Source organism: Eptatretus burgeri, chromosome 1 (genome assembly GCF_056783735.1).
Source record: "Eptatretus burgeri isolate ZD-2024b chromosome 1, Ebu_testis_v1, whole genome shotgun sequence".
NCBI lineage: Eukaryota > Metazoa > Chordata > Myxini > Myxiniformes > Myxinidae > Eptatretus > Eptatretus burgeri.
In genome coordinates, this window is record NC_140961.1 from 64,661,288 (window position 1) to 64,686,176 (window position 24,889).

The 24,889-nt window shown below is 43.7% G+C and overlaps 1 protein-coding gene across 2 annotated transcripts; it reads left to right on the plus strand.

The window, feature by feature from the left end:
- Positions 1-2,289: 2,289 nt before the first annotated feature.
- PDGFA (platelet derived growth factor subunit A) lies at positions 2,290-17,943 on the plus strand. Of its 2 annotated transcripts, XM_085886207.1 has the most exons (7): positions 2,296-3,253; positions 3,909-4,005; positions 5,281-5,376; positions 5,570-5,760; positions 6,317-6,440; positions 8,653-8,694; positions 16,256-17,943. In XM_085886207.1, the coding sequence occupies exons 1-7, from the start codon at positions 3,194-3,196 to the stop codon at positions 16,264-16,266; spliced, it is 621 nt and encodes a 206-aa protein (XP_085742333.1). In that variant the 5' UTR covers positions 2,296-3,193; the 3' UTR covers positions 16,267-17,943. The 2 variants fall into 2 exon arrangements, with proteins under 2 accessions (XP_085742338.1, XP_085742333.1); XM_085886212.1 differs by lacking the exon at positions 8,653-8,694 and having other exon boundaries at positions 2,290-3,253.
- Positions 17,944-24,889: the final 6,946 nt, after the last annotated feature.

Sequence of the window (24,889 nt, forward strand, 5' to 3'; positions counted from 1 at the left end):
GATAGATTTCAGCTGTTACTCCCCCGGCTCACGCAGCAATATGTACTCCACAAGCTCCCAGGGGTCTGTTATTGGGAATACTGAAAAATAATGAATATTGAATTATATTTGGGATCGAGGTTAAGTGATGTGTTTCGTGAGTGGATGGATACAAAAGTTTATTGACGCTTCAACGAAGAAATGAACTGTTTTGTTGCAATTCCTGAAGGTTTGACTCGGAGGGGAGTTGAGTGTATGCGAAACGGTCAGTCAGACATGGTCCTTACCAGTTAGGGGACTCGGGGACGAGTCTTCAGGAGAGAAGGGGGCTGCGTCACCGATTTGGTCTAAGGGGTAAATGTGGAATAGATGAGAATAGTTATTTCATAGTACATGTCAGCATAAGCGTCGAGTAGTGTTCACAAACTCTTGCCCTCCCCTGCCCGAGTGTCTGTTTCTGAGGCCCATTTCCACACCCCCTCTCCCGACTCTCCGCAACATTCCCCATGTAAGATCTCTGTTTATTTTTTCCACCAGCAGCAATCAGCACACCAAGCGATCAGATAAGGGGCTCTGCCATGTGCCAGGAGCATAACTGACCCGTGATCAGAAAATCACCCCCCCCCCCAAGCTTCTGCCAACCGGCACAAGCCAACAAGCCTGGCTCGATGTCTGCCCAATCGGTAGGCACCATAGGGGTCTGGGCCCACCCTGCCAGAACTTATTTTTTAAAAAGCCTGAGCGCGAACTCTGCAACAGGGAGAGTCGCTGAGTCTCTTAAAGAGAAGCGTGAGTGACTCGAGTGAGCCTCTTGAGGAAGAACGCGAGCTTCACGACTTCTGGTTTCTGGCATCCCATCCTTGGTCCTACATTGCTCTTTGTTAGTCCTGCATCGTGCTGGTGGTGATGTACAATGCTACGTTGTCTCTCTCATCCTCCCTGGCTGGAAGGCTAAGCCATTGTAAAGATCCCTCACCACGTGGCAAACATTGCCACACAGGCGGGTCCAATATTCTCTCTCACTCTCTCTCTCTCTGGAGACTTTCTCTATCCATTTTGTTATCCAATAGGAGTGAACAAGGTGAATTGTTCGTCGAGGTACCATGGGCACATGGACTTTATTATCCATTGGTGTGGTTTTACTGCGTATGGTCGTGTTCCTGCTTCTTCTTCCTCAGCCAATTGCAAATGAATCCAGCTTGTAAATGAGAACTTGTGTGGTCATTAGGGAAGGGAAACTCAATAGCACATATAGGATTGGCATTCAAACCGTTAGACGGGTAAATTGGGCAGTTAAGGTGCCATGAAAAGTGAATCGCCTGTAACTGTTCGCTTGCTCAGTTCCGGCAGGCAGATTCACACCGGATCGTGTGTTTGGAAAACCGAATCGCTCCCCACTTAACGGGTGGAGGCAGAGAGACTTTTGCCCCCTCCACATCTTGCATCAGTCGTTGAAGATGCACAACAGGCTGGTGAGAGGTAGCACGCTTTTAGTTTAGAAGTGTCTCGTCTGGATTCGTGTTTTTGGCCTGATTATGAAACTGTCGGACTGGTGTTTCACATGCCATTCATCGGATGGACGTTGTGTCGGGTGTTCTGTGTGCTCGCATTAATGTTAAAGATCCCACGCTGTCTTTCGCGAAGAGTAGGAGAGTTATCAGCGGCACCTTTCCCAAATTTTAAATTCCTGCCACTTTCAATTGAACTTCACTCTGAGCCAGCAGGTTCGTAAACGACTTAGACCATAAACTTTCTCCAGCCGAACCCACAAGAAGGTGGGAATAATACGTTCCGTTAAATAAGTCGTTGTCAGAATGATATATGTTTACAGACATTAGACAGTGTCTAAGAATACCGACTTGAGAATATCAAGTCCCTTTTGTGGACATCAGAAATCCGCCGGGTCCTCTGGTCCGTGCAAAACAACACAAGCTAATGGTGTACACGGAATGTGCGGAGCATCAAAGGAATCAAGAAGAGATTTGTGGCTGATGCGCTCCAACGGGCCGTGAACCCGGACGCTGCATAATCGCATCAGCTCAAGGTATGGCCTCCAATGGAGACGCCTGGAAGCGGCACACGCTCCTGGAAAAGTTCCAGAACTTTCTGGCTTTGAAACTCAACTCCTGCTCTTCTCTATCATGCACGTTAATAACGCTGCGGTTTATATCCTAATTGACCTTAATAGTTACTTAATTTTTCTGCCAAATTTTCAGCGCTGTGGAGGACGTTGCCGGACGGTGTGGGTTTGTGGTGTTACTGGGGGGGGGGAGGGGAGGAGAAGCGCGAGGAGCGACTCGACGTCACGCTCGCTCCGTCTCTCCGCGCGTACCGAGTGGGTCGATCGACGCACGAGTACATGGAAACACACGCAGCGGGATTACAGTCTGGAGAAGAGACTGCGGGAGAGTTCGTGTGCAACCCTGTGCCCTCCACATCGTCACCTCGACCCACGATGTGTGACTGCGTGGCGTTCGCCGAGCGACCAACGAGCGGTCGTTTTTTTGGGGACACCGCGTGGGGAGCCCGAGGAGCCCAAGGTCACGGGTTCGAGTCGTTGCTGGTACCGGGGCGAGGCGACATGAGGGAGCAGCGAATGGTCTCGTCGCGGTACAACGCGCCTGCCAGGGACGCACGGGATGATTTACGCACCGAAACGGACTTTCTTCATTAAAACAGAAGCACGCGGTTTGAAGTTTCAGGGCGCGGAGGGTTTCCTCGCTCTCGCGATCACGTTCCTTTTCTCCTCTCAACACCATCCATCCCGGGATGTCACAGGATGGGGGGGGTGGAGGAGTGGAGGAGGAGGAGGAGGAGGAGAAGGGATAAGGCGGGGGCATGTGCGCTCGGCAAAAGGTAAGACGCGCCTTGCGCTTTTCAACTTTACGCCGAGTTCTCGGGTGCATAACCACCATAACGACAACCACTGAGCACCAGGTTCTGCGCGGGGATGGGCGTCTCTCTCCAGACTTTCCGTTCCGTTTGACTTGGGTGGAGAGAGGGATGCCCTTGCACCGGTTCGTCCGCGCACTGCTGTGGTTTGGCGTTTGAGCACGCGTGGCCATGTGAGCCGAGCGGGCGCGCTGAGCGCGCACCTCTGACCGCGCCCCAGGCCATGAGGCCCTCCGGGCCCGTTCTGCGGCGACGCCTGACCGGGCCACTCATCGGTTCCTGAATCACCCGCACGCCTTTACTTCGCCGATTCGCAGCAGACATGGGACTTGGGATGTGTTTCTTGCTTGCCTTCTGCTACGTGTGCCTGGTTTGTACCGAGGTAAGAGCCTTGCATTTTGGAAACTCAGCTTGCAAAAAACAAGTTGGTGCAATTCGTACCTGTGGACTGTGTTTAGGCCTACTCCACGACAGTGCACTTAGTTGTGATTGATTGCTCAACGCACAATCAAATGACGGGTAGGACGATCGTGCATGGAACTGCATTGCCTGTCTGCTTGAGGTGTTTGACCGCAGACGCGTCTGTCATGCGTGTGTGTGTGCACCACCCTGAGACGTGTCCCTCATTCTGTACCCCTGCAGCAGAACTCAGAAAGCAGTTTGGTGAGTTCTGCTTTCGACCTGTCACATTATATTGAGTTCTCTTACAAAGAAGTTCGATGCGGGAGGAGGACATGAGGCCCATCAAAGCCGCGTAATGGTTGCCAACCGATGATTTTTATTCCATGCTAAATGTTGGGTGTCAAGCAAGGAACCAGCATGCACCCTTTTTAAAGTCTTTGGTATGACTCGGCTGGGTCCGAACCGCCGACCTCCTGGACCCGGAGTGGACGCTCGTACCATTACGCGGCCACATTGCTGAACTTGGTTTCGAACTTCTCCATCAGCTGAATGGTGTGCATTAGGATCATATCACCTGCTTGCAATGCTCATCAGGTGTTTATAATGTTTCCTGTGATGCTCCCTGTGTTGCACAGAGATCCGAACTACCCCAGGAGATTCTGCAGAAACTGGCTTACGCCGACATCCGCAGCATCAGCGACTTGCAGCGCCTCCTGGAGATTAATACCGTAGGTAAATTCTGCTCGGGAATGTGCCTGGATTCAAAGTGTGGCCCCTGCGATGTCGCAAGCGAATCGACGCAGGATGAGGGGTAAACAGAAACCGGATAGGTTGTCATGCACTGTTGCAGTGGGCAAGGGCGGACCACGGAAGTATTCCGCTCGGTGCATGTGACGAGCTTGTGTAACGCACCTTGCAGGTAAAGGCAGGTGGAAGACCTCTACAAATGTACTTGATTGAGGAGTAAAACGCAAGGCTGAAGTAGGTGAGATGTTGCGTTATTGATTAAAGATCAGGAAAAAGGAGGAAAAGGAAGGGGGGAAATGAATGCCCAGTGGAAACAAGGGAGACTGTGAGCATTGCAGAAGGAGGCAAGTTACAGAACAGCGAGTTTTGCTCAGATATTTTGCAGTATATGGTGATGAGTCTAAAGGTCACAATTATTTCCAACTCGTAGGGTTGGCATGGGAAATTTTAGGGGCAAGTCTTTCACAAACTGGCTGGCTTTCACGGACTGACGTTCGACTAAGTCGGTTAGAACAGGAATTTGGAATTTGTTCATGGTGCCGGAGATAGCTCGCTGAATCCTCGCGAAGGACACGTATGGGATCTCTAACGTCCACCAACTAATGTCGGCAGATGGGACGCTCAGTTTAACATCCATCCGAGGGACGGCACATGCATTGATGAGTCACCCTGCCTGTGAAACAGGTTCTCGCTGGGCCATGATTCGAACCCAGGCTAGACAGCTGAGAAACGAGTGTGTGCACCTCCAGGCTATCCTGCTGGTAATCAACGTCACATTGAGACGGACTTGATTAAACTTGAGAACTGTACGGAAAACAAGAGACGAGCGATCAGCGAGGCAATTGCAAAAGAGTAGGTGCTCTCTATCTCTTTTTAATTTTTTTGTTTTTTGACGTAGCTTAGCATATTTAAGATCCACTTGCCAGTGAACTTCAGCTGGGGGGGGGGGGGCAACTTGACCATAACTTCCTCAAGAAATGACAATGAGCTACAGAAAATGATTGCCTCTGATAAGATTAGCGTGTGTTGTTCACTAGCTTGAGATGTGATTGAAAGGAGGGGGAATTGGGTTTCCTAGTTTTTAAGGATATCAGAATTATCTAATCACTGAGCAAAGCACCGAACAATCTTCCTTTGTACTGTACCTTCTGGACTTCAACCTGAGAAGAACTGTGCTTTGGATTTGTCATTCCACAGCAAATATTCTCGTCCTAATAGTTCCCTTCTCTCATTTTCTCCACCTCCTACACCCCTCTGCAGAGGATGCACCATCTCCCAGAAGGCCTCGCAGCTTAAACGTACTTGGTGGTGCATCCGTGAACAGGAGCCACGCGCATCGCATGCCTCGCAGCATTGGCAAGTCTGTCCTTTGTTTTCTTGTTAAATCCAAATGGGGTGTCAGAAGCAAATCTGCAACTCTGTGCTTATGGACTTCTGACAAGCACGCAGCGCAGCAATGTGTTGGGAGGAAAGTGTGGCATTAAAGCAAAGAAGAGCTGTGCTTTATCATGCAGCGCATAACCCTCATTTTTCCTCTTTCATTTTTTAGCTGAAGAGGCGCCCCCCTCACTGTGTAAGGCACGGCCAGTCACATTTGAGATTCCACGATGGCAGGTTGATGCAACATCTGCGAACTTTCTAGTATGGCCGCCGTGCGTAGAGTTGCGGCGCTGCACGGGATGTTGCAATACGCAGAATATCCGCTGCCAGCCATCTCGTGTGCGGCACAAGCACTTCAAGGTTTGCACAATCTACTTTTTCCACTTTCTGGAAATTTTGCCTCGGTTGGATTCCAGCCTTGAACTAATCTTTTGTCGTTTGTATACTCAAGCATGCACACAGCTTTTTCTCTCCCCCGTCTGGCCTTTAGGTTTGATTTCTTGTCTTGTAGTCACCGTTTTGTTTTATTAAGAGCTCACATTCATAAGATCTGTTTGAAAGAGGTTCCTTATGTGAACTATTTGTATTTCCTCATGACCACTGCAGATTATCTACTGGAAAGGAGCTCCAAGATTCTGGCTCTTATGGAACAAAATCTCCCTCTTTTTGACAATGTCTCAATTTTTCTTTGTCAAAGATTACGTGCTAAATGGATCATCATACATTCTTCACTTTCATCAGAAGCATATCTGCTTGTATAAAATGCAGACAACCCTTTCCTTCTCGTAATCTCCATCACTCATGTTACAATCTGCGAGCACCAGATAGAATCATTAAGCTAAACAGTCACAGTAACCGACATCGATGTACTGAAATGTGCCAAAGTTGTGCTCAATGAGAAGGATATGTTTTTCAGGTGGCAAAGATTGAGTTTGTCAAGCGAAGACCGTTGCTGAAGAAAGCACACGTGAAGCTTGAGGAGCATCTGGAGTGCAAGTGTGGCTGCATTCCTGGCCTCAGGGAATGCCGTGGGAGTTACGGTAAGGAATGTTCAAAATTTATGCTTTTGCCCCGGAAGCAATCTTTTCACCTGGCAATTCAAAACGAGCGAAGGAAAATCAATGCTCGTATATTCTGTATCCAATGCAACCGTGGCATAAATATGACAGTATAAAGAGAAATAAGCACTGGCTGGCAGGAAAGCTTAGAGTTGTTTGTACTCCCTTTTGAGTGTCTAGCCAAGGTTCCAATCTCGATCCAGCTATAAACTGTCACCATGGTGTTTCGCGTGCAGGGCAATTCATCAATGTCTGTGGCCCTCCGTCAGAAGCATGTTAATCCAGAGGCTCATATGCCAGCACTGCTTGCTGGTGGACGTTAAACATCTCATTGCGTCTTTCATGAAGACTAGGCAAGATATCAGCACCTCGAACAAGTGATAAAATCCTGTCCAAATCACCTTCGGACGAATGTCAGACCTGACCATTTGATTCCTGAAAGTCTTAGGAGAAAAGTTTTCCATGCGACCCGACAATAAGTTGGCAATAATTGGTGCCATTAAAGAAGTAGTAGTAGTACAGGTAGCAATGAGCGCTCATACTGCTGAACTCCCATCTCTGGTTTTCAAGTTTAAATCTGATGAGCTCGTACTTCAAGGCTGTGTACTGATGGTGATTCTTGTGCTCATACTCTTAGGAGAGTGTCCGGGCACTCCTGACGAGCCATCGACGGTTCAAACCTGGAATTGATCCCGGACAGCTTGCGAACTCCATCACAAATTTCTGTTGAGCAGCAGTGGGAATATAAGTTACACCTTTAAGAGCAATGTGACAATACTTTACGCACGACACCACCAAATGTATCATGGCATTCGGGGCCATCTTCATATTACATAAGCACATTGGTGCGTTGAGGGTAAATTGAGGCAAAGCAAAAGGCAGATGAGAGGATATGAGTGAAATGGTAGGAAGAGAGGAAGGAATAGATCACCCGTTCAGCTGGTTGTGAAGACACCCTAGGATCTTTAACGTTCACCATCAAATGCCGGCGGATGGGATGCCCAGGACGGCACACACATTGGTGAAGCACTGGGATGACAGTTTAGAGCTGGGATAAGATTCAAACCCAGGCTCGACATCTTTGAGGCGAGTGTCTGAATGGACTGACCACCTTGCATTCTACAATCCTTGTCGTTCTGTTTTCTCAGCGTGCGGATAAGGTCCCCTTGTTCCAAGTTTCTTTTGAAATTGATATCGGTGCGGCAGCACCCATCTTTCCTCGAGCCACCTGTTACGTCGTTGCTTTATATCCCACTATTAAGTCACAGTAATGGAATTATGCTTTTCAAGCCAAACTTTGGCATCAAAAGCCTTCAGTCACCAAAATATTCTCCCACATTTCTGCGATGCCTCACACCCACATTCATTGGAGGCCCCAGATCATCCTTTCATGATACCAGCTTTATACACAGCTCTATCCCTTCTTCAAAACCTTGTCTGTATGTAACCCTTCAGAAAAAAAAGAAGTTATCGTGAGTTAAGCAACAATTTAACAAGTGGCGGCAACAGATGGCACTCCCTAGTCACTGGGTCTGCTGTCACAGCTCTATCTTAAAACTGTGGAGTCCAAGCTGCTGCCAAGTGTAGAAGGCTGTACCCGAGGCCTTGAGGAAAGTTTTCCTGTACTCCAAATACACATGGTGGGAACATTTCTATGTTGTATTTCGAGCAACTCGTGGCATTTAGCATGATCGCCGAGAGGCTTTTCCAAAGGCTTTCCTTTGCCGCCATCAACATGGAATGATCCAGCGATTTTACTGGATGCTGAACTTTGGTCTTGTCACTCGGTGCGGTGAATGGGCCTTTTAACCTGTGCTACGCGTTGTCTTTTCAGTCATAATACCAGCATTCCTAGACAGGTTGTTGAAAGGTTATCAAATTAGAATGTACTTTTGCACTACTTACTTTTTGCATATGCAAATGGATGGGGAAATGTGAGGGCATCAAGGGCAAGTGAGAAATTAAAATAATATTTGATGCCAACCTTCTCATCTGTGCTATGTGCATTCCCCCCACCCCCATCCCTTCCCCACCCTCGCTCTGCTCTTCATTACACTTACAGCCATCTCCTGCCCCGCCTTCCACTCATTTTCTTCTCAAACTCATCTGATCTTCCATTTTTCTCATTGTAGCAGTTTTTTTGAGAGTCTTTTTCTTTTTCGAAGAAATTTAAGAAAAAATGTGTTTTTCCTAGGTTCGTCTTCGCAGCACTGTCAAGAGCGTGGTTGTGGCACAGGTGAGGATGATGTCACTGCTCACATTAAGAAAGTGCTCAATTATCGTACAGCATCGAAACTTGAGCCAATCTCGCATCTCAGTCGCCTTCATCGATGCTATATGAGGTCGAGTGTCTCAGATTGGTCCTACAAAGCCTATTGACACTTCGTGCTTACTGATGTGTTTTTTGCTAATGCTACTGAGTAAGTGTTGCAAAGAAATGTATACGATTCATTGGATGGATCTCGTCTCCTGATATTTATTGTGGATAGGGTGCAGTTTGGCAATGGAGCGGACGTAGAACAGGACGTCTATGGTGGAGACGAGCTCTGATGAATGAGTGTGGCCTTCAGGAGGTTACTGTCGGAGAAATGATATAATGGAATTGATCAATCGATTTTAGATCTTCCAAGAAAAGGTGTTTGCATGCAGTGCCATTCCACCATAGCTAGCCGGTGTGCTCTGAGTTGCGACCAGAGTCAAACACATCATGGTGTCAGGATGATGAACTGCACATCTTGGAAAACTACCAATGATTAATTGAGGGCGTCTTACCAGTTGCCAAGTTTGCTCACGGTCCTTGAGATGCCTTTATTAGTGCTTTGATCGAAGTTAAAGTCTCATTTCCACTGTGGCAAATCCCATGTTTCCATGGGAAATATATCCTTATCTCACCCTGATGCCCTACCTACCTCGATGCAACAAGAGAGCGTAACCCTTTGTTTGTGTCTCCATAAGCTTTGAGATGTAAACGAGTCACCAACAAAGTTAATAACTTATGGAGGCAATCCTTAAACATTCATTCAATCTTTCACCATCATTACCTCGCAAAACAAAGTTAATACAGAAGCTCAACAAAAAACCTGCCAAACATTGTCAATAAGATGTTAAGTACACATTATTCATTGCTCAGCTCATTACAGGAAGGGCAGCCAACTGGCATTCCTCGTGAATCCTTGTTTAGTAAACATCAAGGAAGTAATAATGAAAGTACAATACAGACTGTTGGTAGTTTGTTGTTAATATTTATTATCTATTCTTGCAGGCAACTATCTGCATGTTGTTGCCGTGGGGCTTGAATTGTGTGCTACGTGACTTCAGACAAATGTTTCGGTTCCAGGGGCAAGTTTCATGAAATACATTCTTATCATTTAAAGACTAGTTACAATAGCCTTATAACACGGTCTTTCCTGGTATCCCAGAGTGCCATGAGATAGAAATAATTCATGATACAACTTTACGATGAGCGGAATCTTGTTCATTTTAATGGGCTCTGCTGTTTTATCAAGATGATTGTTTCACCATTTTTTATCAGAAATGCAAAAAATTAATTTGAAGAACAAGCTTGATCGATATTTTCTACCACCTATTGGTTTTCTCAGAAATATATTTGTTCATATGAAATTGATGTTAATTTAAGTGTTGTTGTTGTTGTTGTTGTTACTTTTTAGAAACATGGTAAGGCATATTGAATATGACTTTTATCAATAAACTAGGGGGAAAGCCCCATCAACAATGACAGTGCCAAGAGCATCCCCACCATCCCAGCACAGTTGTTAAAGAATACAACTCACAGGCTTGTGGATTTACTTTTGTTTCATCAAGAAAAATAGGATTATTTTAGAAATATCTTGATTTTCAAATGGCTGAATATAATTACTGGGGCAACTTAGCATAACAATTGTGCATTTTGTGAGGAAAGCACCAAATTTGGCACACTAGTAGCCTATCATATTATGAACAGATTTGGATATTGGGCCATCTCAAAATTTTTGATGCCAGTGGAAAATGGCTTTCACAGCCATCAGCGGCTGAATTTGAGATGGCCCAATATCCAAATCTGTTCATAATATGATAGACCACTAGTGTGCCAAATTTGGTGCTTTCCTCACAAAATGCACAATTGTTATCCTATATTTAGCTAAGTTGCCCCACTAAATAACAGACCTATATCTATTTTTACTCCAAATAAAAATTACTAATGTCTCACCTCTCGCATTATAGTTGTGAAAGCCTGGTGTTGGCTTAAAGGTTAAGGTGGTTGGCTTAAGATCCAAGGGTCTTGAATTCAAGTCCCTGTTTGAACCATTGACTTAACACCAGGTGGGTCGACTCAGCCTGTCATCCTTCCTAGGTCCGCAAAATGAGTCCCGGCTTGCTGGTAATGGGGGCATTGTATCAGTGGCTCATCCATGCCCCCAGAAAATGATGCAGCCACGCAGCCACAGGCTTCATAATCGTTGTGAAAACAACCAGAATAGTCATGCAATCACCCCAAATTCAGATGTGTGCCGTAAAAGTTTTGGATGGGATATAATCACCCTTCCTGAGTGGAAACAAAATGGTGAATGGTGTTGACACTGATATTGGGTGCTTTCAGTGATGAACATGACGTCGCTTCCTCTGTGAGAGAGAAATAAATACACAGGGCTGATATATGTGTATATGTTCGATGTAGAAAAGGTGCATACCACACGATAATTATGCCATTGGACTTTGTGAAATTGGCACGGTGCAGGTAGGCCTCTAAAGTTGGAACAGAGCCTGTTCCACTCTTACTGAAGACAGGTTGGCATCCTCACTCCTCCACCATGTCACATCTGGTTTTATCTTTCCCTTTGACTTTCATTGCTTCATCTCTCCTCACCCTACCAGGTTGCACACATTCATCCTGCAACCAATTATTTGTTTTTGTCCAGAAATTCACACTTTCTTTACCTCTCCAACCACCACTCCCTCCCCCCATGCAACCCACCCTGCCTCTTGTCTCTGTCCATACTCACTGACATTTGATGTAACCCATGCCGATCCATGATCTTGACTATGATTCTGGCTGACATGTCCCCTTGTCACCATCATCTGATTCGGCTCCTGCTGATATTGCGAATAGGTCTTGCGTCTGCTCATTCTCTTCTGCTCCATCGTCAGTGCATTGTACTTTCACCCTCAGTCACCCAGTTCTATCATGACCATCACCCTCTCAAATAAGAAAATTAAACCCAGTGGCTTAGAACCCCAGGCAGCACTCACAGTTCATGCACTTGTGTGGTGACACATCAGTGATGTTGTAAACGGATGGTCCTTGATCTTCCTTGATTTCTCCATCTAATGTTCACGGTTTCTCAAACACAATGTTTCATAGATCTCGTTGTTCATTGTGGTTGGCCCTTCTGGAAGCTACTTGATTTGCAGAACGTTTTTAATATCCCCATAAACGGTGACTTTTCACTTTCTGGCTGAAGCAGCTGTTTTAAATTTACTTGAATGAGAACTCTTTACCTGTTTCTTAAAGAAGACTTTGCTTTAATTCTTATTCATAAGGGGAAATGAGGAGTGGCTGGTTGAGGTATGAGTGGTGTGGGTGGACGAGGGGTTCAATTGAGTTGGCCTGTTTGTTATTCCCATCTGAACAGTTGGATAATTATGTTGGGATCACAGGTTCAAATCTCACATAGTGTCCATTATACCCAAATGTCCTTGCAATGGATGTAAAATTACATTGATATCTCGTAGTCCTGGCTTTCTCGGACATGTAATATATGTACAAGCTCCTTCGTGATCCTTCGACACTGTAAGTAAATAAGCAAGCATCCACATGAGAAAATCCATGATTCATCTTCAGTAACCATTTATTCGAAGTCTTGAGTTTGGCATCATTGTAAATCCTGAAAAGCTTGATGCTCTGTCAGTATTTTCAGCACTCGGTGTGCACAAACTTTACAACATTGCACGTGCACCCATTTTTACTTACAGGAGGTTGTGTCTCAGAATCATACTAGTTATGATCTCAAGATAATTTAACATCATTTGACAGCTTTAACCATTGATACTTCGTTAAGGTTTTAATGTTTTGTCTGGTTATGTCTTTTATTTTTCTTTGAACATCTGCTGCAATTGGAAGAAACTTAAAAGTGTAAAGCTTGGAAAGATAGGAAGTTCCAAAGTTCAACATACTTCGAAACTTTTTCCAATCACAGTGATTTGTTTTTTTTTTTAAACGAAAAAGTATTGTGTGCTGTGTTGTGCTATGCCCCATCTTGTAAAAGATTCTCTGACATGCACTAAATAGTTTGGGTACTTCACACTTCCGCAGTTCTCCAGAAACTGTTGTAAATAGTTACCTCCACCACCAAAAGTGGAGGGAGGTTATGTTTTCACCCCTGTCTGTCTGTCTTTCTGTGAGCATGATATCTCCAAAACTTATGGACAGATTTGGACAAAATTTAGTGGAGAGGTTGGGTGTGTAAAAAGGGCGAATCAATTAGATTTGAATCGGAAATTTTTAATGTGATTCTTCACTATTGAGAAATAGGGCCAAAAACGATAAACTTTTTGTACTGTCGGACCTCAACATTCCCAGGGGGATACGTTCCTGAAAAATGCCGCGAATGCCGAATCCGCGAATGTCGGGGCATTGTTTCAATGGGAAAAAGGGGGATGGGTTCCCGGCGGTTTATGATTCATAAGGGAAAATCGAAAATTCTGTGAAAAACCATGAATATGCAAAAAAGGAACTCTGAATACGTGAAGCACAGGGACACGAATATAGAAGCAGGTCACATTTTATGAACTGTGAATACACGGGATCTTCGGATAACGGAACTGCAGGTGTTCGTGTCTGACAATATAGCACGATATGTCAAAAAGTTGTGGACTGTTGCTAACAAAACTTGTTGGATGAGTTGAGGAGGTAACAAGAACAAGCCAATTAGATTTTGGTTAAGGTGCGGATGCAGATCCGGCCTATTGGTGGGATACAAAATGTAAACCATTTAGTCTGGCGGAGGTATGCACTCTACCCAATGCAGTTCTACTTCTTTTTTGTTACTTTCCATGTTTTCAGAAACACTTGCTCATGGCATATGGTTCAGAAGCTGCAAGCAAAAAAGGGCAAATCAAATGAGGGTATTTACCTTTGATGTGAATCGGTGTATAAAGTACATTCACACACGTTGTTAATGAAATTATTTCCTGGAACTGGTATGTCCCGAGAAACAAAACAGTGCCACGCGAAGTTTCAGCACTTTCCCCAAGATAATTGGCTTTATTAGTCTGCTCAAGTCCGTTATTGCCACGTGTGTGTGTGTGTGTGTGTGTGTGTGTGTGTGTGTGTGTGTGTGTGTGTGTTTGTGATTGTGTGTGTGTGTGTGTGTGTGTGTGTGTGTGTGTGTGTGTGTGTGTGTGTGTGTGTGTGTGTGTGTGTGTGTGTGTGTGTGTGTGTTTTCAATAAATTCCATGTTCTTCTTTCATATGCAGCTCCAGGCTGCGGGGTAGTATAATTGGCTGAGTGCACGGCTGTGCCACTGATACAATGCCCTCTGCAGGTCAGTGCAGGAATTTGGAATGTTTCCATGGTGCTGGTGGTAGCTCGGCTACTCTTCATAAAGGACACTGGAGGATCTTTAACGTACACCAACTAATGCCAGCAGATGAGATGCCCAGTTTAACATCCATCCAAAAGGGACGAAACACACATTGATGAATCGCCCTGCCTGTGAAACACCAGGATGACAATGTATACTTGGGCAGAGATTCAAACCCAGGCTAGACAGCTGAGAGGTGAGTGTGCATACCTACAGGCCATCATGCCAGCCCAAATAAATACTGTGCAATAATATCTGTAAATACAGTACATTATTTATGAAGCATTCAAATAAATACATTCTAAAAGATGTTCAGTGGTTCCTGTGGGTGCACACTGGAGTTACAAACGGTTCAATTCAGTGGTCGTGATAGGTAATGTACATGCAATGTGAAGGGTAAGGTGTTTATGCACTCACAGGTAATGCGTGGTAGTGTAGGTTTGGTGGTATAATGGAATGTGCGATAAGGAATACTTAAAAGTCTCTAAGAAGGAAGGTGAAGTCGTGAAGGTTAAGCTCTGGGTTGAGAGTTAGAAGGTAAAATTGCATTTCCCAATTGACTGATGTTTGGACAGAGCTGAGATCGTGAACTTTCTGATGTGGGTCCTTGACCAAGATTGTGGATCAATTATTTTTCAATTTTTTTTATTCTCAAGTTCATCGTACAATTATACGTAAATGTCTTGCAGAACAAAGACATCAGTAGACATCAATGTGATTTTACCTGAATTGCAAGGACAATAATAGACAATGGGCAAATCAGCACTGTATATGTGGTACTTGAAACCTAGTGTCCCAGTGTCACGAGCCAGGGTATACGTATACATACATGGGAGCGCTAAACAGTCCAACCCGAACGATTAACCCTGTACTTCTGGAGGTTGCACTTGCAAACAACCGGTTAATAATTTTCAAACCCGGTGTTTGGTAACGTATTTTCGAAAGGCTTGATGTGTAATGACCAGGAAAGTAATTCTTCTGCTCATGAAGTAGCTTGTGCATACAGTAAATTAAATTCAGGAAGGGTATATCATAACAATAAACTTACCAATGTCGGAATTAAATCAGATTTTAGCCTGTACAATTGATTTTGGCTTGTTCAATTTAAGTGCTTCGATTATTAAGGGCTGTACAGATTATTTTGTACAAAATGGTGGATTTTATGACAGCTGCCTGCACCCCTGGCCCAAACTCACATTCATCATACATATAACTTTCCCCAATTTCCTATAATTTCCCTCTCCTCCATGTTTTGCTTCCTATTTTCAATCTTCCCCCACCCATCCTCAACTGGCAAGCGCTTCTTCATTCAGGGCATATGTAATTCTGTAATATACAGATATTATGAACAACAACAACAACTACAGAGATCATGGAACACTGTACTCCATGCAGCGTTTAAGTATATAATTCAATTGAAATAAAATAAAGCCTTTAAAGGTTATATAAAAAATTAATTCCAGAAGTTTACCACCATTGACACAGTGTCCATTACACCAACCTATCTGAAAAATTACATGAGTTCTTCGTACCTGTTCTTTGTGTCCTTTATGTTGTCCTTAAAAACAGTAAAGTTTCGTGTTTGGAATGATTTTCAATTTTGTTTTATTGCCAGGAAGGCAGACGGAGTAAAATATGATCTCACTCCTCTGTGTACATGCGATCGTGACAAATTCAGAGACAAAGTACTGTTGAAATATGGGTCTGTTTTCCGATTCGTTTTCAAAATAAAACATTCCATTGAAATGAAGTTGTTCCTCGATCATAAACTCACCTTTCTGGGCGAATGGACAAAGTGAACCGATTGCTTAACCTCGCTTTTCACTTCGCATGCGCAAGGTAGCAACACCACGGGGCCACCATTACAGTTTGGAAACACGTGCCTGAATTGTGATAGGGTCTGCTGATCCCGCATCAACCTCATCGGTCATCTATAAACCCACAAATAAAATCACCATGGAAGATTATCCTCCTCTCTGAACAGATAGCTAAAGAGGAAGAATGTGTAGAAAATCCAAAGCTGTATTGATACATTAAAGTGGAGCATATTGTAAGCTTGTAATATGGACTTCGGTAATTTTGGTAATGAATGCAATTTATTGTGATCATCAAACATCCATATTATGAGATCCTTCCTTTAATGTCTTCACACCTTTTGTCCTCTTGTACTTCTCTAGAGGAACAATTCCTTAAGGCTTGTGTCATTGTGCCTTGCAGGAGTAAGATGAAAGACAGAGCAGCGTGCCCCACTCTCGACTTTTCACGCTGGAATTGCAGAGCACTGCACTTACTACTGTGATGCAACTTTCGAAGGTTGGATTCGAACTCTGGCAGTGCAGCAATCGATAAATTTTAGGCGTATCAGGGTCCAGAAAGTGGCACGACACCTGGCGAGTCTGGACCTTGTGGAATGTCCTGCTTCTTGTACATCTTGTCATTCTCCATGGGATTGCTTCAGCATTTTCTTTGCTTGCCTCCCCATTGTGGGTGACCTTGTGCAAAAATGCTTGAAAGACACAAGTGGATACAAAGCTGGCGAATCATCTTCTTGGGAATGGATTCAGCCAGAGAGGTATCAGCCAATCACTGCCTCAGGAGTTGAGCTTTGTGGCTGTGTTCCTTTTGTTTTTTTACATGTTGCAGTGCATTGCTGGAGGCAGGCACAATGGGTATTGACTGCTTAGAATGAACAAACGAACAACCCACAGCAGCAAATCTCTGCCTTATTCCAGAAAGAATGTTTTCGAGCGACGTGGCTCTCGTGCTTCGTTCGCTGTGCAAGTGAGGTGGCATCGTAACCGCCAAACTCTTTACCTTATGGCGATGAGTCCATGATTGATGTTACTCTTTCAGCATTGCTGGTTAAAGAAAAAGAAAAAAAAACCAAAGTGTTGAAATTGCATGATATTACAAATACACTCAATGATAAGTAGGCACGATTAACATAAGATTGAGGTGCTCTTATTAGCTTCGTGGTGCTTAACCTGTAAATCCAAGGAGACTGGAAATGAAATCATCTTTTCGTCAAGACATTAAGACTTATGAGGGTTGATCAGTAAGTACGTGGCCCAACATAGAAGTAGAAAATATCGGTGACTGTTCAGTCGAAGTTTGTTTAAACAAACAGAAACTGTAGAAATACAGCTCTGTCACTAACGTCAGTTGTTGACCTTTTATGTCAGGCTGTGAACTTGCTGATCACCCACCCTTATGTAGTCAGTGAACTGACTGGCCACTGATCTACTACATTATAAGGAACTGGAGAAAGCCATTTGGTCAATCATCCTTTCGCTTTATAAACACCACATCAATTAGATCTGACTTAATTTAATGGGAGAGGAGGAGAGATGATTGAGAACAGGGGGGGTGGGGGGGAGGCACAGGAACATCACTCGGGTGTCTTATTCTTCCTTAATTTTTTTTGGAGTGCATCAGGGGAGGGGGAGGGGTGAAGGAGGTTGCAGGGTGAGGAATGAACAATCACCGACGACACATTCACATTGATGCTAAAATGCTGTATGCATGTACATTTACTTACATTGCAAAAGGTTTGCCCAACATAAACTTCTTAACACCTTGCCACATATTAAAGCAGCAATTGTTTGGCATCCATTTATAATGGCAAAGAATCATAATTTATAATCACAAAGATCACTGAAATCTAAACTCAGCTCACACACGTCCACTGCCACAGTTGAACTCTACCCAAAACCTCCTTCAGACAAATGATTTAAAAGTTGTTAAAGAAACCCTTTGCTTGAAGATGCTACATCTCCCGTGGGAAGGTTTATTCAATTTATTCTCACCCACCTCGATTCATGCTTGGTGTATGCTTTCAAAGTTGTTTATGCATTACTCCATTTTCTTTAAGCCACTTGAGAGCTTAGTAAATGAGCCCTTTCCCACTTCTTGTCTTGTTTACTTTCTCAGACTATTTAAATATGATAACAGGTATTTATAAATCGCAGAGGAGCGACAACTGTGCTTCTCTCGTGCCGACACGGCGAAGCTTTTGTGCTGTTCAGTTTTTTATCCTCGGCCTTATATATCCAAGTTCATAATCCGAGCATGTGCTAAATAACAAAGCATTGTCTTTGTCACCATGGTAACTAAGTCAGAAATGCATTGAATTACTTACATCTGGTTTCTGTGACAAATGTTTATTTTTTTAATTGCCAAAATTGTACATCTGCCTTAATATTTTTCTTTGTGTCCACTAAACTTTAATATTATATGTGACTTGACGAAATGTTGTGACTTACTGCCGCCAGCCTCCTTCTTCACTCGTAAGCTCAGTATTAACTTGGTTTCCTTCACTTCACACTCCTTTTGCACTGCACCAAAATTCAAGACATTCTGATGCAAAAAATTAAAGACAATATAATTCCTTTAGGCATGAGGTATGTTGAATTGAGCTGTTTTATGTCAGAGTGAGAATGATGCACACAGACTGAGATAGAGAGATCTGGAGAGCTTTCTGAGGAGGGTCTGATTCGGTGACTATTCAGATCATCAGTCGAGTATCATTCATCATTGACGTTTCGATCCTTAAATCCCAGACCCTCTCCAAACAGCGGGTCCAGAACTTTAGTTGTGTCCGCAGGTCATGGGACATTTTCTAAAACCTTCCAATTCTACAACCTCAAAATTCAACACCATTAAAGTGCTTGGGATTCCACGAGACCAAATCCGATGTGTGATGTAGGACTGAAAGTTGTCGTGTAGGAAAGGGAATGTGTGTTTCCACACACAGGTGCATAATAGAGGATCATATATATATATATATATATATATATATATATATATATATATATATATATATATATATATATATATATATATATATATATATATATATATATATATCCTCCTCGTGGAGATCACAAGCCAAAGCAATTGGCACAAAACAAGATGAAGTGTCCACATATGCAGTCGACATCATTTGAGGGTTTCCTTGAAACGCAGAGCAGTCTGCGGTGGACTTCACAGCAGGAAAATGCATCAAAAAATGAACAAGTACCATAGCAAAAGGATTCATTGACATTTAGTCTTTCATTTAGGGGCCATAAATATATTACATACATGTCAGAGGGGTGGGATTGTCAGGTATTTCATTATTTTTGGATAGATTAAAAATAGATGACTTCATATCCTTGCCTTTTTGACCCTCCTGAAGTTAAAGAAGAGACAAAATTCTGTGGAAAAGCTTATAACAAAAAGTTCTGGGATTCCTTCATTTGCACATATTGGCAACTTTGAGTAATTGTTTGTACAGAGCAGAACTCTGGCTTAAAGAAAATGGAGGATCCATCATCTATGGGAGTGCTCTTCTAAGAATTTCATGCCTCAAACCATTGTTCTAATTTATATCCCTTGCCAGATTAAACTCAAAGATTACTACTTCTTTCACGGCCTCAATTATTTCCACCTTCTTTAAAAAAAGGGGTCGCCTCGGGAACGTTGTTGATCGAAGTCTTTCACGAATTGACTGGCCAAGCCTGACGTTCGACTGAAATTGGCAGGGATCTTGTTTTTTTTTTCCTTGTTTTTTTTTTTTTTCAGGGTGCTAGCGACAAACTCGCCTACTCTTCACGAAGGACACCGTGGGATCTTTATAGTCCACCAATTAATCCTAGGAGATGAGAACTCAGCTTAAGCTGTCCGTCAGTAGGGCAGTGCACACGTTGATGTATTACACTGTCGACATCAAACTCCAAGTGCACACTTTGTTTTTAAAGCAGCGCGCTTCTTTTTACCGGTTTAACGTTGTCCAACGTGTACTCGACACAGTGGTGCTCTTTCCAATTAATCTCTGTGACAGTTTGGTAAAAGTTTTTGTGTGATGCAAAAAAACTTTTCAACGAAATGCACAGAGAATGCAGATCTTATTTATCCAGTGATGGTTCTGTTATTTATCCATTGATGGATGCCGCTGCGATTATTACCATGTGCTGCAAATGTTGCTTTGTTAAAACAGATCAAACAACATCCACAACGTGTATGTTTGTGTTTTATTTTTATTTTTTGCCTGATGCCACTATTATTTAAATGACAAAATATTTTTTACTTCGAACCTTCTATGATTGGTAAACCTTTTAAAAAGCCTCAGAAGTCAAAATCAGTTAACTGAATGTATATTGTGTGGAAATGTTGGAAAGATATTTTTGTGTTATTTCCTTATTAACTTTTATGCAATATAAAAACCTTGGAAATACATTGAGTTTTGCTAAAGTTGATCTCCTGCCCAGTCTTTGTTTTGAGTTATCAGAGTCCAATGTTTTAGATTGTATGAAATTGCTCAGCGTATTATCACGGTATGGTGAGGAGTTATTATTTGCTAATTATTTACTTTGTAAAACTGTGAATGATGAAAAGTTTCAAATGCATAATGCCGGTTTTAACGGAAAATGGGAAGTTGAGTGTTCCTGTCGTTTTAGGTTTTGGCCTAATCAATGTTGTGATACGACTCGTAGGTTCAAATAACAAAGGATGTGTTTGTTCATTCCCCTATTGATTTTGAATATTTTTTGTTTTTCATGTTTAAAGTACTTCAATGCCTCGTACGATTCCTGCACTTAATTTGTACAACAGCCATATTTCACACATTGGAAATGGAGAAAAGTGTGAATCAAATTATTATCAATGGGGGAATGGAATGGGGGAGGTGGAGGGATAGGGGAGTGTACATTTATCTGTAAAATACAGAGAGAAAAAAAAACATGGCCATTAAGAGAAAGAGGACACCACCAGGTGGTGTCGCTGGCACCCAGAGTACACCAGGAAGTTACTTCTCCAACTTCAAGCTCGATGTATGTCTGATGTCAAAGTTCAAGTCTTGTGTGTGTGTGTGTGTGTGTGTGTGTGTGTGTGTGTGTGTGTGTGTGTGTGTGTGTGTGTGTGTGTTTGTGTGCATACTGTAAACATGTGCATGTATATATGTATGTATGTATATATATATATATATATATATATATATATATATATATATATATATATATATATTATATACATATATACACATACACATATACATAGAGCAAGGAGGGGCATGGAGAGTGACGCCTCACCAAATGTCACTACACACTCGAGGAGGGGCGGGGGGGGGCGAGGAAGATTGGGGAGAGAGGATGGGGGAAGTGGGGACGGTGTTTTGGAGGAAGTAAGCATAAGGGTATGGAGTTCTGGACTTGCATTTGATAGGGGAACTTGAAGGGGAAATGGGGAAAAGGGTTCTCGACTTGCGTTTGGTTGTGAGACTTTGAGAGAAGTGGGAAGGTAGTAGTACAGAATTGAATGAAATGTGGTACATTAAAACAGCACGCTAATACAGCACACGAAGACCACCCAGAGATGTCCATAGGGGTGGAGAGGGGAGGCGGTTTGGTAAGGAGGTAAGTGGGAGGGAATGCAGTTTGAGGGGAAGGTAATGCAGTGTGAGCAGAATGGAAGGCAGTGTGAGGAGAAGGGAAGGGTGATAAACCACGCCCAAACAGCAACATTTTCTTTTTAATCGCTGAGTTCAATATAAAACTGGGCGGGTGCATTTAACTCCGACACTATGTACCTGGCAAAGGCCTACCTGCATGCATGCATGCTTGCACATGCAGCGACCTTTGCACCCTACCGGTTGGCTCACTCCAAATCTGATTCGTACATGCTACACTCTGGGGAAGCCATTTCACATTCAAAACTTAACCATCCCCTTAACCTCCTTAACAATCTCCTCAACAGAGGGGGGAAGTGGGGGATGAGGGGTAGGGTGGAAGGGTGAGAGAGAGAGGGATGGGAGGGAAAGGGTGGGAGAGAGAGAAGGAGCAGTGGGAGAGAGGGATGGGAGGGAAAGGGTGGGAGAGAGAGAAGGAGCAGTGGGAGAGAGGGAGAGTGGTGTGAGAGAGAGAGAGAGAGAGAGAGAGAGAGAGAGAGAGAGAGAGAGAGAGAGAGAGAGAGAGAGAGAGAGAGAGAGAGAGAGAGAGAGAGAGGGGTGGAATAGAGAGGGGAGAGGGGTGGGAGGGAGAGAGAGAGGGGGTGGGAGAGAGAGGGAGTGGTGGGAGAGAGGGAGAGTGGCGTGAGAGAGAGAGAGAGAGAGAGAGAGAGAGAGAGAGAGAGAGAGAGAGAGAGAGAGAGAGAGAGAGAGAGAGAGAGAGAGAGAGAGAGAGGTGGAATAGAGAGGGGGAGAGGGGTGGGAGAGAGAAAAAGAGGGAGAGGGGTGGGAGAGAAATGGAGAGGGGTGTGAGAGGGAGAGGGAGAGGGGTGTGTGTGTGTGTGAGAGAGAGAGAGAGAGAGAGAGAGAGAGAGAGAGAGAGAGAGAGAGAGAGAGAGAGAGAGAGAGAGAGAGAGAGAAAGGGGGGTAGAGTTGGAGAGGTTGGGGAGGGAGAGTTGTGAGAGAGGAGGAAAGGGGTGTGACAGAGAGGGGAGGAGAGGGAGGGGTGGGAGAGGTAGAGTCATGTGAGGCAGAGGAGGAAAAGGGTGTGAGAGAGAGGGAGGGGTGGAGTTGGAGAGGGAGGAGGTGGGAGAAGGAGAGGGGTGGAGAGAGAAGAAATGGGGGCAATAGAGGGGATGGGAGAGTGAGGAAGGAGAGAGTTTGGTATTCTGGCAGATAACATCTGTCCAAGAGATGGCACACACATTGATGAATCACCCTGCCTGAGAAACTCCGGGATGACATTTTATAGCTGGGTCAGGATTCAAACCCAGGCGAGACAGCTTAGGGCGAGCATGTGTACCTCTCGGCTATCCTGCCGTGATGTGGCGATTCATTGCTTTGTAACAACTGAAAACATTTTTTCCTCATTGTAATCATCTAATTTCTTTATTTTCCTTGCTAAGTCTGGAGATGTTCCCACAGAGAATTGTGCCACAGTATCATGATCGAAGCTTGAAGAGCACTCGAAGGAAACACTCCAACAAAATGGTTGAATAAACTTTTTAAAATGAAATGTTAAATTTTTTATATTAATCTGTCGATGTCGATATGAAGGGGTTGGAGAGGAAAGAAGATCATATAGTCATACAATAGAAAGAGGATCATATGGCACACACATACAATGAAAGAAGATCATATAGAAAGGGGAAACGTCTAAATAAAATTGCATATTTTTAATGAACGAGCCACTGCCTGAGGGACTGTACGACAAAGCAGAGCCAAACGCAGGTGAGTAGGTCCTGAACTTTTGTTCAAGTTGATTGATATGTTCAGGACAGTATCAATACTTTTGCCGTGTATTGCCATGACATGGAAATGAACAACCAAGCAGCTTGTATAGTGCTCAGCAAGTGGCTTAAGCACTCATGCAAGCACTCCAACAAAATGGTTGTCAAGGAACGGCTGGCTTAGCAAGCGATTAGTGATTGCCAATCGATCGTACAAACACCATGCACCCAGAGACATCCAGAATGTCAAGCAATGTCTGAATTGGACAAATTAACACTTTTTTTTTGGCAGTCGGAACTGCTGCTAAGTTCATTTCTGGAGCTTAAATTTGGTAATTCATCTTAGTTTAGGCAATTCTCGAAGTTATGGCATGTGTAGAAATGAAATAGAGCCACGAACACTGTGTCTCCAGGCATTTAGAAGCAGTGCAATGTTTACAGCGATTTGTAGGTATGATGATCAAGCACATGATGATGTAAGTGAGGAAAGTGAAAAAATAAGTTTATCATTGAGAAACCATTGCAGCCTGTTCCATGCCAAGGTATTGTTGAGCACACCAAAAATAATGGTGAATTCAGACCACAGTGAGGTGACCAAGGGTGAACCTTCTAAAAGGATAATTAAATAAGGCTGTTAATTTTCTTCAAAAGGGGGTGTTTAAATTAACCCAACCATCCAATTTTCATCTAAACACTCCTGGGAGTTTCCATAATGTGCATGCAAAGTTTCAACTATGATGTTTCATGGTTTTGGAGTTATGGAGGGGACACACTGATTGAGGGATGGACATACACTGACATTTATTTGTATGTTCTTTCTGTACGAACAAAAGGCAATGTGTGTGTGTGTGTGTGTCTCCTCCATAACTCCAAAACCATTAAACCTGGCAGCCTGAAACTTTGCATGCATACTAAGAAAACTCCAAGGAAGTGCAGGAGTGAAAATTGGGTCTTTGAATTAATTAAAACACCCCTTTTGAATACAATTAATGGCCATCAGGCGATCCTCGGCCACCTTGCTGTTTGGGGTCTTCAGGCATTTCTTGGGTAACCTCGCTGGGGTCTGAAGCCGCCATGTTTTTTGGCCTGCTCAACCTTACCCTGACTTGGAACAGGCCGCAACTTGGAAAAAGCTGTTCATCATAGCTACAAATCGCTGGGTACATTGCAATTCTTATAAACGCCCGGAGACGTCAGCGTTTGTTGTTTTATTTCATTTCTGCACATGCGAGCGCCATGAGTATCTCTTAAACTAAGAAGAGTTTCAAAATTTAAGCTCCAGAATCGAACCTACAAGCAGTTCCGATTCCTAGAAAAGTGTTCATTTATCCAATTCGGACATATGTGACATTTTGGGTGTCTCTGGGAGGTTTATGTTTAATATGATGGTTCGGTGATTCCCAATCGCGTGCCAAGCTGGCCGTTTCTTTTCGACCGTTTCGTTGGAGTGTTCGCTTAAATGCTTAAGCCACTTGGTGAGCGCTCTCCAAGCTGCTTTGTTGGTCGTTTCAGGAAAAAGTACACTTGCTTTCAATCTCACATCAATTAGATGTATGTTTCCGCCTTTATTGGGTCCCGTGGTGCTATGTGGTGGGTGCCTCGGGAGGTGTCTCATACACTGAAAATGTGCAATTTTGTTTTTTTAGAGGACATCGCTTTGTTTAACCATTTTGTGTGATCGCCATTTATTATCCACCTCTC